A 15,834-nucleotide genomic window follows, 5' to 3' on the forward strand; every position below is an offset into this window, starting at 1 on the left:
CCATGACCTCCCGCCACGTTTTCCGGCCGCCACCGCTTGAGGCGGGTTGATGTGTGTCGTGCCTTCGAAGTCGGTGTTCGTATCAACAGGACGAGTAGGGTAATTCACGTTCTTCTCCATTGGCTGAGACGCTACAAACGTGTTCCTCCCCGGGAGAGGCTCCATCCTGAAGTACTCATGCTCCAACGCCTGCGAGGCTGTTATACGCTTCAGACCAGCATCTTGGACAAGAGATCATAAGCAGGACTCTTCGGGTTCAAGTGAGCCACGTTGTGGAGACCAAGAGAATTGGAAGAAGGTCAAGAGAATTGCCAGCCTTGCTCGGATAACGACCCGTGGGTTGATTCGCATCCATGGAGGATCCGACCCGGGTTCTTTAGTAGTTTGCAGTCTTGAGGACAGCGGCTGCATTTTGGGAGAGTTAGAGGGGAGAGAGAGAGAGAGAGAGAGAGAGAGAGAGAGAGAGAGAGAGAGAGAGAGAGAGAGAGAGAGAGAGAGAGAGAGAGAGAAGAGTTAGAGACTCTGAAAGAAGAACATGTTAAGTTGATAAACCGGTTACGGGAGGAGGAGGAGAACCGGAGTGAGAGGACAGCAGCTGCAGTTGATATATGCACTGATGCGTTGATAGAACTGTCCGGTTCGAGAGTATCATTGCTTTTCTGATGCGTTGATAGAACTGTCAGGAGAATAGGGATTCGCTAAAGCCATTGTAACTTTGTTGCCAAGAGAGGATTAACCATCCCTCTCAGTTTCCTCCTTGGAATGTTTCAATGGCTTAATAATATTAAATATAGAGATCTAATTGAGCTAAGAATGTAGAGAAGTTAGAGAGTGTGAGCCTTGATGATATACTTACTTTGCAGCGTACTTGAACGTTTATTAGGAAAAAACAGAGCGGAGAAGAGAAGCAGAGGAGAACATTCGAGCATCAACGGTCTATAAAGAAGAAGCAAACTATTGCATTATTAATAGTAGAAAGATAATGCAAACCCAATTCTTTTACACGAACAATGAGAGTTATTACTGCAGGCTTCATCTATTGTAATAGACATGGTATTATTGCCTATAAGAAATGTAGACATGTTGTTCCTTTCTTGACAATGAATGACATTGTAGCATTTGTTTTCACAAACAATAACAGTTTGACACAAACGATAACACATTCTATACAAACTATAAGAGTTTTTACTACAGTCACCCATTGTCAAACATGCTTTACGAGTCATTCTCACGTAGTACACGTGAATTTTAAAGCGAATGAAATACTACAATTTTATTACACGTGAATTTTAATAATATGGTTAAGATTTTTAAACCAATATCAATGAATTCTACCCATCCCGAATTAAACCGGCTAGCATTAACGTTTTTACAATATTTATATTTTTTGAGTGATTGGCAAAGTAAATTGATAACTAAATGACATATATTTCACTTTTTTGTTATGGAAATTTATATATCTAAGAGTGATTGGCAAGGTAAAAATATTTGCCATTTAATACAATATTATACCAAGATACCACATTTATTGAATTAGGTTTAGTAAACCTATATAAGACTTGCTGCTCCACATAATATTATTCATTCACTACACCCGAAACCTTAACAAGTTTATCTCATTCTCCTATAATGGTTGCGATATTTAAAACTATTCAAGTCAATGTGGAAGATTATGGTTAAGATAATTCGTTTGTGGAAGCAGTATTCTGCTGGTGGTGGTCTAACTATTGAAATAGTTTTTCTCGACTCCAATGTAGACATCTTTACTCTTCACCTAAATAAATTTTATTAATTTTGTTTTCTTTATTTAAATATGTCTAAGTTTCGAGTTTTTTTTATTTCGTAGGTTGTGAAGATGTTTTACGCAGGCCAAATTGAAAAATAAATGTTGAAACATAATGCTTGATTGTTAAAAATTCATTGGGATTATGTTTAACACATTGTAAGAATTAAACTCAGCAGGCTCAATATGTAGATGTATTAATGTTATTGTTTATGTATATATTTTATACAACGGTTTATGTATATAATTTTATTGTCATTATTTAAAAAATATATTTTGTAATGACTAAGTATATTTTATATTTAATTAATTTTAATTTAAGAATTGAAACTTTCATTTGTTTTATCAACAAATGTTTCTTTCAATATTAGTTAACATTATATGTATAGCGATGAAACACTTTTTAAAAAATTTACATACACACAAATATGCATATTAAAGTTAGTACTTATATAACTAAATATTCACCGCAAGTGAAGATTCTAAATCAGGCGTAATATAGAATATTATTATTTAAAAATCTTTATTTCACCATTAACCAAATTGTAATGAAATGAATTGATTTTATTATGAATTTGTTCATAATTTATAATATGAAACAATTGGTTTACATTAGAATTGTCTAAAATTCAAAGAACATGAAACTAAACAAATATAAATAGTCTTTAGTTTATCAATAAAAACCCAAAAATCTCAACCATTTTAACCGAACAAACGAAAAAAATATGAATTTAGAATGTATTTATATCATAGGATCTTAAAATCCGAAAACAACCCGAAACTAAACTGATATCCAAAATAAACATACCTAACTTCTTAATATCTTAAAAATAATCTCATCCCGTGCAAGGCACGGGTTATCATCTAGTTTAATTAGTAATTGTAAAATGATTAGGTCCGCTTGAGTGGGCACAACGCCTAGTTTATATAAATATATAAATTTTTTTAACAGATATACAGTAATTAAAATTTTATGCTTACTTTTACTTTTTTGTGCTAAATTTTACACATGTAACCTATGTGTGTATATATAACTAAAATTTATTTGTAAAGAAAGAAGATTTTCGTGCGTAGCACGGGCACACGAGAAATGAATAAAAAGATATAAAGGCGCAGGAAATCAGTTCCCTCGATCTAGAATTTGACGACGAAGATAATGGCGTCTTTTCGGGTCGACTCCAACGAAAAGGAGTTTCAGCGTGCTTTGAGTGAGTATTGGCGTCGTGTAGCTGAATCCGAGGTATTTAGTTCTTTCAGTCTATTTTATCATTATCCCATGAACTGAATCTAATCCTTTCATATTTTATCTAGTACTTTGTTTCATTGCTTTTATGTTTACTTTGTTTTTAGGGTTTTGACGTTGAAGGTATCGTAGGACCAGTGGGTAATGTTATGTCTGGACAGATGATATCCTTTGATTGCGAAGGTCTCAACTCCCGTAATTATCCCCTTGGTTGGAAGGTTTAAGTGTTACGGGAAACTTGGTCTTCATCGTTACAATTTGATTCAGGTATAAAACTAGTTTATATTTCGATCGATCTCCTGAGATAAGTGCGTGCTAACATTCAGTTTTTTTTTTCCTCAGGGTACAAACTTCGAGCTACATAGTTTGTTCAAATTCAACAAGCGGGGCTCTGGGTGCTTCTTCTTTCTTCATCACTTTGGCTGCTCGTGCTACAGATACTTATTGTTGGATGCAAACTTTTCAGGTTCGTGTTGATGAAAAGCAGTATGCATGTCTGAATGTCGTTTGTTCTGTTGCCCGGATTAGCGGTGACACCTCCGCACCGGCAACACCGACTCTCACAGACAGTTCAGTGCGTGGAGAATTGCCTGCTTGGCCTTCAGATGTTGATATCCAACGGTTTTACATGGTAATAGTGGTGGTTTCTCATTATTTGTTTGTTTTGTTTCATGATTGTTTTAAAAACAAGTGTGAGATATGTGTTTGTAGGTGGATCAATCAGAGTTACTAAGCACCCACTGGATTCGTTTGTACCTCGAGCTTGTTCTTTGTTTAAAATTTGTGAAACTGCCAAAGGTAAATCTTGTTTTCTTTTCTCTGTTGTTTTGCACTATAATTGATGGATTTGTTTCAGAAGTATCTCCTTTCCTTTCTTGCAGGGGATTGATGTCTCCAGTTTGGAGTTTGTAAAAGTGGCTATAGAAACTGACGAGGAGACTCCGCTCAAGGCCAAAAGTTCAGTCCTCTATATAGCTTTTAAAGGATTGGCTGTTGATGGTGCTGATGAGTCAGTTGAACAGAGAGCTATAATCAAAAGCGTGTTCAATGAGGTTACAGGATGCTTGGCTGTCAAGGGTGACTTATGGAAAGGTGAAGATTATGTGGCTCCTATGAGTATATTTGAGCGCCGCCTTGCTTATCACCTAAGCAGAGTCCGCGCTTAGGGCCACTATCTGTTGTTTTGTTTTTTAGATTTGGTATCTTCGACTTTGGTGTAATAATATAACTATTTCTGTGTTTTACTTATGCGTTTGTATTTGAATAACATTGTGCTATGTATTTATTGTCTGGTCGCAGTTTTAGTAGATTAAGTAAAATTTCTTGTGGTATTTACAAAGCAATTAAGTTTACAAAAGCTACTTAAGCAAGTTGATCTAAAGATAAAACCCAACTTTGTCAATTTGCATATCATCTTAAGCCTCACAATCTCTTTATGGACCGGCAGAAAATGACAATCAAAATTCCTGAGGTATTATTCTCTGTTAGCTTCATTGTTTTCATTTCAGTGTAACTGTAGCAACAAGGACTAACAGTTTTGTTTCCTTTTGGTGTTTGTAGCTCAACTAGTGAACGAGCAAGTAATCTTTGAGGTGCAAGTTGATGAAACGGCAATATGGGTTTTTAGATGTGGTTTGCTCAGTTGAAAGGTAAAAAAAAACTGAATTGTCTTTTTTGTTTTTCTTGTATTGAATTTGATTCAACCATACTTTTGTTAATGATGAATATAGGAGATACCACAGAGCCTTTCATTCGCCCAGCAGGTATGGATCGATTGCCTAACTGGCCTTCAGATGATGTGTTTTCGGAGATTTTTACTTGGTAAGAATTGTTTCACACATATCATCATTTTTTGTTTTCCTCAAGTGTGATATATGTTCCATTTAAATATGCAGGTGGAGGGATCAGAGTTGCTCGACAATGATTGGATGCGTATGTATCTAGAGCTCGTCGTTTTTGCAAATGATAGGTCCTATGCAGATGTAAGTGGCTTCTATTTCTAACTAACATGCTGTCTTGATTGACTTTAAAACCTCTGTTGTTGTTGTTGTTGCAGGAGGAGGGGTTTCTCTCCAATTTGGAGATTGAGAAAGCGGCTATAGAAACTACCGAGGACTCACCACCGCTCAGTTCCAATTCTGCAACCATCTACATAACCTTTAAAGGACTAGTCGTTAAGTATGATTTTACATTGTGTACTAGTCGTGTGAGTCATTGCTTTTAATTAAATCAAGTTGTAAGCTCATTGTATGTTCTTTAAAATCAAGATCCACGCTGTCATGGGCACATGATTCTATACAAGTGTGAGAATTTAGGAAATTAGTGATACAGACTAAAAGTAGAGTTAAGAGTTAAAACAAACAAAGGAATTAAAGGTACATAAATAAACTCTTTGATTCTTAAAACAAGCAAAGGAATGGAAGTTTTTGCAAGTTATCAGATCTATCAAGAAGAGGCTGCCTGCGAGAGGGTCCGTTACGTACTCATGCTTCTTGTCTCTCGGATGTATTCTTGGAACTCGGCTACCCTGTTGGTTCAGTTCTGGACAAATGATCCCAGATACGACAGAGAGGTGGAGTGCACTGGAAACATCCAGGCCATGATGATCGAGGCGGTCACAGTGTGATATTTCCGTTAAAATTATGGAACGATGGTTTCACAGCTACATATTATTATCTAGATGAAGTCTAGTTTTAGTGTATGACTATTGACTACCGCATGAACTACCTTCAAGACCTATCCGATTAACTTGTTGAACCATGTACAGATATTTCATTTTTTATCAAATCTGTGATAAATTACTGATAATAGTGTGAATAATAAATTGAAGTACAGTAGTGTGAATTAACATGATAGGATAAAATTTGGTAGAGAAGATAACTAGAAAGGTTTAGACCTTTTTGCTTGGATGCTATTGATCAGAAGCAGAAGAAAGAGGTTGTTCAGCTTCAACAGCAACAGGAGCAGCAGAAGGAGTTGGTTCATCTTTAACAACAACAGGAGCAGCAGAAGGAGGAGTTGGCTCATCTTTAACAACAACAGGAGAAGATGGAGAAGATGAAGATGGTTTTTCTTCATCAACAACAGATTTGCCTCTCTCTCTAAGCTTAGACATGGAAGCCTTCATTGCCTCTTTACGCTTCTTGCTCGCTAAAACCTTAGCCTGAACTCCACTCACATTCGGATCCTTCTTCTCAACGGCGGGTGGTGGAGGCGGCCGTCTTGCTGCCGCCATTGCCTCCTCCTTACCGTTCAGAGCGTTCCAACTCCATAGTACACTGCCTAATCCCACCACAATTGCCCTGAATAGGTAGTCGATAATTATTAATGCATGATTATGTTACCAATTTCACATTGTATAACTAAAAAAGAAAACTAAAATATTCCATAAAGATTATGATTAGATAGAAGACAGACATAAACGATTACCTGCGATTAGTTTGTGGAACTGGGAGGATGATGGGAGGAGTCTGTGGCCGTGATGACGGCGGTGATGGAGAGGAGATGCTGCCGGCGTGAGCAGCCGGTAAGAGAGGAGAGAGTGAGTGTGACATAGCTAATCCAAGTTTGCGTAAAAGCAGAGTAACAAAAAAAATGGTAGACGTTAATAGAAGATAGAGTGGGATGTATTGCAATTTATATCTGCATGCTCATTGGTTGAATTTGGATAAGACATCAAAGTAGATTTTTGTTTGTCTACCAAGAGAAAGAAGACTTTTAAGAGCCATAACGCTGCGTTTTCATTTAAATAAACAGGTTCCCCAAAAGAAAAAAAAAACCTTTTTTCAAGTATGATTAACATGGCAATAATAAATTCCTTTACCTGTATTAATTCCAAAATATTTCAAACGCTTATATATATAAAAAAAAACATTTACCAAAATCATATTCATCAAAAAAAAATACTTAATCCATACAGAAAGATGAAGCAATCAAAATCAATTAACAGATTGTCGATTTCTTCCAATATTGGAAATTGGAATCACCATGTCCTTGTGGTATACGGTTACTTCGTTGATAGCTGTTTCGTCCATCTTAGAACTTATACAATGAATCCTAATGTATGATCTGTTGTTCAAGGAAAGTTTTTCGGACCAGATAAATCTACACTTTCCTTCCTTATACAAGAAGAGACGGACTTTGATGTCTAGTCAGCATATTCTATACCAAATCTCCTGCTTGGAGATGGAAATTTCAAGAAACTTCCTTCAAATCTTCTACTTGAAAATTGTGACTTCAAGAATTTCCCTTGGTTAAATAATTTGATGAAGAAATAATAAACATGCTTGATCTTTGACGAAAGCTCTTTTGTCGTGTCAATACACTATGGTTTGGCGATAACTCCCGGGTTCTCTTAGAGCTATTGGTTCCCCTTCCTAGGTTTTCATTTGCTCTGTTTAAAGTTGTTGAATGTCGGTGTCGTAGCCAGAGGTTTAGCTTGGTTAGAATATCTCGGTTTCAAATATTGGTTGGCGGGTCTTTCGAGTATGAAGTGTTAGTGTTAACAGTTACAAATTCGATAAGAAAAGTAAATTAGTTTTGGAGGCCTAAACTCTTTTATGTGAGTACATAAACCTAGAAACACAACTTCAGGCATGGGTTATAATAATGTGAAAGTGTTGTTGTTATTCATGTACCAAGATCGGTATATATACAGGTATCGAGAGTCTATAGATTCATATATTACATGGATATGAGTATATCTAATACAAGTTATATCATTATCTCTTATATCTTATCATTATCTCTATAACCCCCCCCCCCCCTCAAGCTGGAGGATAGATGTCAACGATCCCCAGCTTGGACAAGAGATATGAAAATGTAGTAGTCGGCAACGACTTAGTGAGAAGATCTGCAGGTTGTTCTTTGGTAGAGATATGTTCTGTAGTAATAAGCTTCTCTTCAACAGCGTCACGTACTTGGTGACAGTCATTCTCGATGTGTTTGGTACGTTCATAGAAGACTGGGTTCTGAGCAATGTGAATGGCCGATTTACTGTCGCAGAACAGACGCATTGGACTCTTATGGGAAATGCCAAAAGCTGAGAGAATGTGTTTCATCCATTTTAGTTCACGCAAAGTATAAGCCATACACCGATACTCTGCTTCGGCAGACGATGCAGAGACTGTGTTTTGTTTCTTAGTCTTCCACGAGACAGAAGAGTTGCCAAGGAGAACGATGTAGGAACTCAACGACCGGCGAGTAAGAGGACAAGCACTCAAATCCGAGTCGCAGTAAGACGTGACGAGCAAGTCAGAGTCAGAGCATAACATAATCCCTTGAGAAGGGCATCCTTTTAAGTATCGGACGACACGAAGAGCAGTACTGAGCTTGGAGAACCAGCATCGGGGAGACTGCTTGATACCGTAAATAGATTTCCTAAGTCGAGCCACTTTAGTGGGATCAGAGCCTCGGAACCCTTGAGGAAGTCTCATATAGACTTATTCTTTCAAGTCACCATGGAGAAAGGCATTGTGAACGTCCATTTGGTGCACTTCCCATTGTTTAGCTGCAGCCACTTTCAAGAGTGTACGAACCGTAGTAGATTTAGCAACAGGTGCAAAAGTGTATGTGTAGTCGATGCCTTCACGCTGACGATTACCACACGCAACGAGTCTGGATTTGTTAGGTGCAGGTTTTCCGTTGGCGTGATATTTAATTTTGTAGAGCCACATACTTTCGATCACCTTCTTGCCAGGAGGTAGAGTTGTAACGTCCCATGTGCCGTTTTCAACATGAGCATCATGTTCGTCAACCATAGAGTCTCGCCACTCTTCTAGTTCAACAGCCTCTGCATAGTTTCGTGGTTCAACGGCAGAGGTAATAGCTGCAACAAATGCCTTGTGACTAGGCGAAAACTTAGCGTCAGACACATAGTTTGCAATCGGGTATTGGGTTTTACCTGAGACCGTAGACGAGGCCAGAGTGGAGTCGGGATGAGCGAGAGTGTGTGTATTATTTTCGACAGTGTTGACCACATAGTTTTTAAGCAGAACAGAAGGTTTGCGCTCACGATGACCACGTCCGAGTACTTGAGGAAGGCCATGAGAAGAAGGTTCAGCAGGTGCCGGTTCAACAGCAGTAGTAGTAGTCGGAGAAGGAAGAGGAGAGGTAGGGATGGGAGGTGTAGAGGCGTCAGGAGTAGTATTTGGGGCAGGAGTGATAGGAGGAGTTGTAGTAGAGGTAGTAGTTATAGGAGGAGTAGGAGCGTTAGTCGTAGTATTAGGTTCTGGTAGTGATACTGTAGTGGTAGAAGTCGGGAGAATTGTTTCAGCAGGAGTGGTTAGAGTAGGAGGGATCCTAGAAGGAGACGTGTTTCGTAAGGTATCTTGGGAAGTAGGAGCAGTAGTAGTGGACTGAACAGGGGATGGTAAGGGAAGGAGATCATCATATATGGGGTTAGGTTGAGGCGGTATCAGATGGTCTTGCTGGGAAGGAAGTCCAGGGAATTGATCTTCAAGAAAAACAACATCGCGACTCGTGAAGAACACGTTGTCCTCAATATCGTACACATTCCATGCCTTCTTGCCGTATGGATATCCGACGAAGAGACATTTGCGACTGCGAGCAGTGAACTTATCAGAGGAACGAGGTCGCCGTTGAGCATAACATAAGCACCCGAAGACTCGTAGAGTGTCATGTTTAGGAGGAGAACCATGAAGTAGTTCGTAGGGAGTTAGGCCATTGAGGAGTTTGGTGGGTGTGCGGTTTATAAGGTGAGCGGCTGTGAGAATGGCTTGACCCCAAAATGTTACAGGTAGTTGAGCTTGGAAGAGACAAGAGCGAGCAACATTAAGAATATGACGGTGCTTTCTCTCAACCCTTCCATTTTGTTGTGGTGTATCCACAGTAGAGGTTTGATGCTGGATTCCTTCCTGGCAAAAGTAACTTTTTAGAACCATGAATTCAGTGTCATTATCTGTTCGGAAAGTTTTCACTTGGCGACTAAACTGACGAACACTCATGGCGCAGAAGTTTTTGAGTATAGAGGCAACTTCTGATTTCTCGAGCATAAGGTAAATCCATACAGCTCTTGAGTAATCATCAACTATGGTAAGAAAGTAAACTGAACCACAAGAAGCAGGTGTGCGATATGGTCCCCAAACATCACAATGAACAAGATCAAAAGGTGCAACTGCTTTATTAGAACTTTCTTTGAAAACCTCACGAGTTTGATTGAAGAGTAAACAAATATCACATGAATCAGAATGAGAAAAATCGCCATCTAAACTATTTAAACCGGTAGAGAAGACAAAGTAGAAAAGGCGGGATGTCCAAGACGCTGATGCCAAAGTACTGAAGAAGATGTTCTGTCTTTTCCAGTGCGATTTGACTGTGCAATCGTGACTCTCGTAAAGTAATACACACCCTCTCGTTCTTCACCGGCTCCAATCAGGATCCTCGTGAAACGGTCCTGCAAAAAGCATAAGGCATCAGTAAAAACTGCGATACATCCAGTCTGTTTAAGAAGTTTTGAAACAGATATGAGAGTGTAATCAAAATCCGGAATGTATAACACGTTTAGTAGAGAGCACTGTGAGTTCAACGACAAGGTTCCAACTTTTGTTGATTTGGATGTACGACCGTTAGGGAATTTCACCATCGAAGGGGAGGTCTCATGAACATCACGAAGCAGTGAGAGATCGCCAGTCATATGATGAGACGCCCCTGTATCAATGAAAACATCAGATATATATGGTTTACCCGACATACGTTCCGTAGAAAGTTGAGACTGTTGATTCTGGAGGAGGCTGATCAGGGCCGAGATTTGATCCGAGGATGCTACTGAGTTTGCAGACATAGTGTTAGGTGCAGAACGAGTTGTGGGGGAGCGACCACGTCCGCGACCACTAATAGAGCTATTGCGACCTCCACGACCGCGCTGAGATTGAGGAGAAGATCGGCTCTGTTCTTTAAACCAATCGGGATACCCATGAAGTAAGAAGCATTCAGAAGCCTCGTGACATGTACGATTGCAGTGCGTGCAGGATCTGTTGGGATCACGACTTCGGTTCATTGCAGGTGGAGAGTCAACTTTAGTAGTAAAACCGATGGCATCTTGCTTGTGTTCTGTAGCGCGCATAGAAAGGAGGTGTTGTTCCGCCCTAATCACGCGGGAGTAGGCAACATTAACGTCTGGTAATGGATCTTCATCAATGATCTGAGAACGAATGGAGCTGAAGCGAGATTCATCAAGGCCGAAGAGGAACTTGTGGACCTTTGCATCTTCTCGTTCTTTCTCAATGTGAGATGAAGCATCGCAGGTACAAACATGAGAAGATTTAAAGCTTTGAATCTCTTCCCACAATTTGGACAAGCGACCGTAGTAGCTAAGAACAGAATCACCGTTTTGCTTGCAGTTGGTGATTTCGTTCTCGAGAAGATGTTTATGTATGCTGTTCTTGACTGAGAAACAGTTCTTGAGAGATTCCCAAAGTTGCAGAGCATCAGGTACATAGCTTACAGTAGATCGAACCGTAGGGTCAATAGAGGTGCGGATCCATCCAACTATCATGGAGTTGGAGGCGATCCAACGAGCAAGATCAGGGTTCGAGGACGGTTTAGGTATGGAGCCATCTATGAACCCTATTTTCCTCTTGGCTTGGAGAGAGTTCCAAAACTCTGTAGCCCATTCAGCATAATTGTCTCCTTTAAGTATCACAGGTGTGATCAAGGATCCAGGGTTATCCGAGGGATGGAGGTAGTATATAGAATCCGAAGTAAGAGCTTCGGTGGTAGGAGATGAAGTAACCGATTCGGTGTTGGTAGAGGTAGAAGATGAAGTAGTAGAAGCCATGATAAGTATAGATCAATAGAGTGCGGAAGCGTTAGAGAATAGGTCAGAGATCGTATTGCTCTGATACCATATAATAATGTGAAAGTGTTGTTGTTATTCATGTACCAAGATCGGTATATATACAGGTATCGAGAGTCTATAGATTCCTATAGTACAGGGATATGAGTATATCTAATACAAGTTATGTCATTATCTCTTATATCTCATCATTATCTCTATATGGGTGTTAATTAGTTGAGATTTTTTTTTTCTTGCATTACGAAGAGGTTTAGACTGAATCTCTAATTTACCAGGTTCGAAAAAACATCATGTAATATTAGTTTTGTCACAGTGGTCATTCGAAATGTGAACTTCTGATATAATGGCCATGATCCTTACTAGTTGAGCTAATGAACTCTCGTAAAAGTTGTTTTAATTTGAAAGCAGTTTACAAAAAAAAAAAAAAGTTGTTTTAATTTTTTTGCCAGGAAACTTTGCATTTGTTAATGAACCCCAGCATGGATCAAACCCGAGAAGCTGAAGATTACTAGCACTCTTTTTGCCACTACGCCAACTCCGCATTTCTCATTAATTAGTTGAGAATCTTTAGTCTTTAAATTTTTTTCTCAAATATGTCAAACATCTAATCTACATCACTAGTTTTTCTCAAATATGTCAAACATCTATCTACATCACTAGTACACACATTACAAACTATGTACACACATTACAAACTATGTACACACATTGTTATTATTTTTTTTTAAATACGTCAGCAATGACAAATCCAATTCATAAATCAACCAAATATAAGAGCATCATTAATGTAGTAGCTTAAGAAGGGTTCTTAGTGGTTTTCAGATTAAAAAAAATAATAATACATAAAAGATGGAAGCAGGAAGTGTTGGTGCTTAATTAAGATGTAAAGCGTGAAGGTGCTTAATCATTTTTACCACTTTAAATATTAAAAAAAAAAGAATAAGCACCTCTGGTTAAATATTTTTTTTTTGATGAAATGTTAAATTTATTGATCACTTCAAGAGAGAAACTGTACAGCTATAGAGTTTGTCTAAAGAATAAAAGAATAGAAACAAAAGCCAAGTCAAAAACTCAGATATTAAACTATACTGTCATGCGCTTCGAACCAGCGAATCATCAGTCCTTGTAGTTGCGGGTTGAGGGCGTACTTGAGGGAAGTGATGCGGTTCCTTATGGTCTTGTCTATTAGCCTTGCTAGCTGGTCTACTGATTTGTTTCCGGTACCATGCTTTCTCTCGTTGCGCTCACGCCAGATAGAGTATATCGTGACTTGCAGGGCCAGCCTCAAGAGTATGAAGGTGAGGCGATCATAGAAACCAGTAAGCATGTGCGTTAGTGTCGTGTCCCAGTCTGGAACAGGATCTCTTCCAAATAAATTCCCAGCCACCTTTAGCCAGACCATATATGTGTAAGGACAAACAAAGTATAGGTGATCTCTGGTCTCATCAGGTTCACCACAGAAAATGCAGTACTGTGGCTGCCCCCAACTGCGAGTGCGGTTACCGGTAGATAGTCATCTGGTTGAATATTTTAGTTAATGATGCTCTAAGTATTTAACATACCTTTAACAAAAAAAAGTATTCAACATATAAATTGAAAACCTTATCCCGTAAATAAATCACACAATTCGGGTTGAACCACATCTTAACTTCATATTAAGAACAAGACATACGTATGACTTAGATCTTCACGTCTGATTTTCAAATATTTAACGGAGCTGGGTGCCTTAAGATACACGACAATTTTCCCCGTTATAATAAAAAGGAATGCTAATAGAACTTAATTCAGATGCTTAATGATGATAATGTAAAATAATGCAAGTCACTGTTATTGCAGACCAATCTTGTAATTTAGTGACTTGCTTTACAACAAGATTTAATTCCATAAGAAATAGGAGAAATTGTTTAAAATACAATTTTCATAGTACCATTTTCATGCTTACCCTAATCACTTTTACCAATCACTTTTAATGAAGGGTAAAAACATTTATACCTCTCAAATTAGGGTTTAGAGTTGAAGATTTTAAGATTTAGGGTATATAGTTTAGGGTTTAAGTTTTAGAGTTGAGGATTTAAGGTTTAGAGTTGAGGTTTTAAGATTTAGGGTATTGAGTTGAGGGTATAAAGTTTAGGGTTTAGAGTTGAGGATTTAAGGTTTAGGGTTTAAAGTTAGAATTCTGAAAAGCATATAAAACAAAGTCTTTAATTTTCTAATCAATAAGGTTATTTTGAAAATGTATTTTTACTGATTGTAAAGATGAATAATGGTACTTTCAAATTTGTATTTTTGAAAATTCTTCAAATAGTCATTCATCTTTTATTTAACCAACGAATTTGTTTGCTTTTTCTTTGTATATGTATTTTACAGCATACTTAGGGGGTTATTGGTAATAGAATTCTCATGAACTTTGAAAATTTTGAGAATCCATTGTTATTGGTTCTTAGATTTCAAAAATCTTAATATAATCCATTGTTATTGGTTTAAGAATTTTCAAAATCCATTCAAATCCTTTGTTATTCAAAAAGTCTTGTTATTGTTGATTTTCTAATTCTAAACAAATTCATTATTATGGGGAGATGAATTCTATTCATTTTTACTCATAAGAATCAACTTTCAAAATATCATATGTATCCATGTGATTTTCAAAATCCATGTGATAACTCTTTTAATTCATTACACCTTAAATTAAAAATATATGTCCAAACTTATAATTTATACATTTTATATACCTTTACATTTTATGAATATATAATTATTATTATATTGTTTTATCATTTTGAATATATAATTATATTTATTAATGTTAAAAATTTGAAAAAAAAATTGAAAATAGTTTGAAAATTTATTTTCACATTTCAAAAATAATTTTCTCAAAAAAATTTAAAAATCCAATTTTTTATAATAAGTTCAAATTTAAAACATATAATTCAAAATTATTTTAAAAAAATATTTTTATTTTTTCTTTATTACTTTTGTATATTTATAAGGCAATTTTATCTCCTTAATGAAAACTCTTTTGGTAAGCTTAATTGACGAAAATCTACATCAAATCAAATTTGATAAGTCGCGATGTATATACAACTTTCACAACCACATAATTTTTAAAATCTATTAACTCTTAAAATTCACGAACTTTATACAAATTCATCTTCTAATAACCTCCCCCTTAATCTGATATCTTGAACTTAAACTACCTGATTTGATATGAAGATCTATCCTCGAATTTGAGAAATTATTTACCGAACATAATATAAGGAAAGTTTGGCTATTTATAGAAGGAATACATGAAAATGCGTTCTTGTCCAACTAAAATCCGAGTTAGGTCTGAGCATTTTAATTTGGATCCGAAGACCGGCCTGGAACCGACTTGAAAATACCCAAACCGGAACCGACCCAAAAGTTTATAAGTATATATTGGGTCCAAAAAATTTCTATCCGAATATACCCGGACCCGAAAAGAACCGATCCGAATAGATCAGGATCCGAAAAGAACCGACCCGAATAGATCCGATCCGACAAGAACCAATTCATACCGGACTTAAAACATTAATATCCAAAACTATGTTTTGTTGTGTTCTACTTTCTATATTTTATTTTATGATTTAGTTGAAATATTTTTGTTAACAATATTTGTTATTATTTTGTAACTTTTTCAAGTAATATGAAGCTTTAAATGTAACATTTAGAATTCAAAATTTTAATTTTTTAGTTTTAATAGTTTATTTTAAGTTATTTCGAAATATTTAGATATATGATATATTTTGACTAAATTTGATTAAGTTTGTGTATTTTTGTCTTTTTAGATTTTAAATATCCGAATCTGATCCGGACCTGATCAAGAACCGACCCGAATCCGACCCGAAAATTTAGAAGTACCTGTTGGATCCAAATATTTAGGATCCGAAAGAACCTGGATCCGAAAGGAACCGATTCGAACCTGACCCGAAAACCCTAACGCTCATGCCTAATCCGAGTCAGTGACCCCGTGCTGAC

At 37.1% G+C, this 15,834-nt stretch overlaps 3 protein-coding genes across 4 annotated transcripts; 1 reads left to right on the forward strand and 2 right to left on the reverse strand.

The window, feature by feature from the left end:
* The first annotated feature begins 2,855 nt into the window (after positions 1-2,855).
* On the forward strand, positions 2,856-4,333 carry LOC108808297 (UPF0725 protein EMB2204-like). Of its 2 annotated transcripts, XR_008935197.1 has the most exons (6): positions 2,856-3,023; positions 3,134-3,293; positions 3,369-3,421; positions 3,493-3,657; positions 3,738-3,824; positions 3,908-4,333. XR_008935197.1 is itself a non-coding variant. In XM_056987974.1 (5 exons), exons 3-5 carry the CDS (start codon positions 3,478-3,480, stop codon positions 4,190-4,192), a joined length of 552 nt encoding a protein of 183 aa, XP_056843954.1. In that variant the 5' UTR covers positions 2,856-3,023; positions 3,134-3,293; positions 3,369-3,477; the 3' UTR covers positions 4,193-4,333. The 2 variants fall into 2 exon arrangements, 1 of the variants encoding a protein (XP_056843954.1); XM_056987974.1 differs by having other exon boundaries at positions 3,369-3,657.
* Positions 4,334-5,813: 1,480 nt separating this feature from the next.
* LOC108811221 (uncharacterized) lies at positions 5,814-6,625 on the reverse strand. The gene is made up of 2 exons (XM_018583265.2): positions 6,456-6,625; positions 5,814-6,328 (listed from the first exon to the last, which is right to left on the reverse strand). The coding sequence occupies exons 1-2, from the start codon at positions 6,578-6,580 to the stop codon at positions 5,938-5,940; spliced, it is 516 nt and encodes a 171-aa protein (XP_018438767.1). The 5' UTR covers positions 6,581-6,625; the 3' UTR covers positions 5,814-5,937.
* Positions 6,626-12,833: 6,208 nt separating this feature from the next.
* LOC108808298 (uncharacterized) lies at positions 12,834-13,243 on the reverse strand. Its single transcript, XM_018580467.1, has 2 exons — positions 12,931-13,243; positions 12,834-12,871 (listed from the first exon to the last, which is right to left on the reverse strand). The coding sequence occupies exons 1-2, from the start codon at positions 13,241-13,243 to the stop codon at positions 12,834-12,836; spliced, it is 351 nt and encodes a 116-aa protein (XP_018435969.1).
* Positions 13,244-15,834: the final 2,591 nt, after the last annotated feature.

Source organism: Raphanus sativus, chromosome 6, assembly GCF_000801105.2.
Source record: "Raphanus sativus cultivar WK10039 chromosome 6, ASM80110v3, whole genome shotgun sequence".
NCBI classification, from domain to species: Eukaryota; Viridiplantae; Streptophyta; class Magnoliopsida; order Brassicales; family Brassicaceae; genus Raphanus; species Raphanus sativus.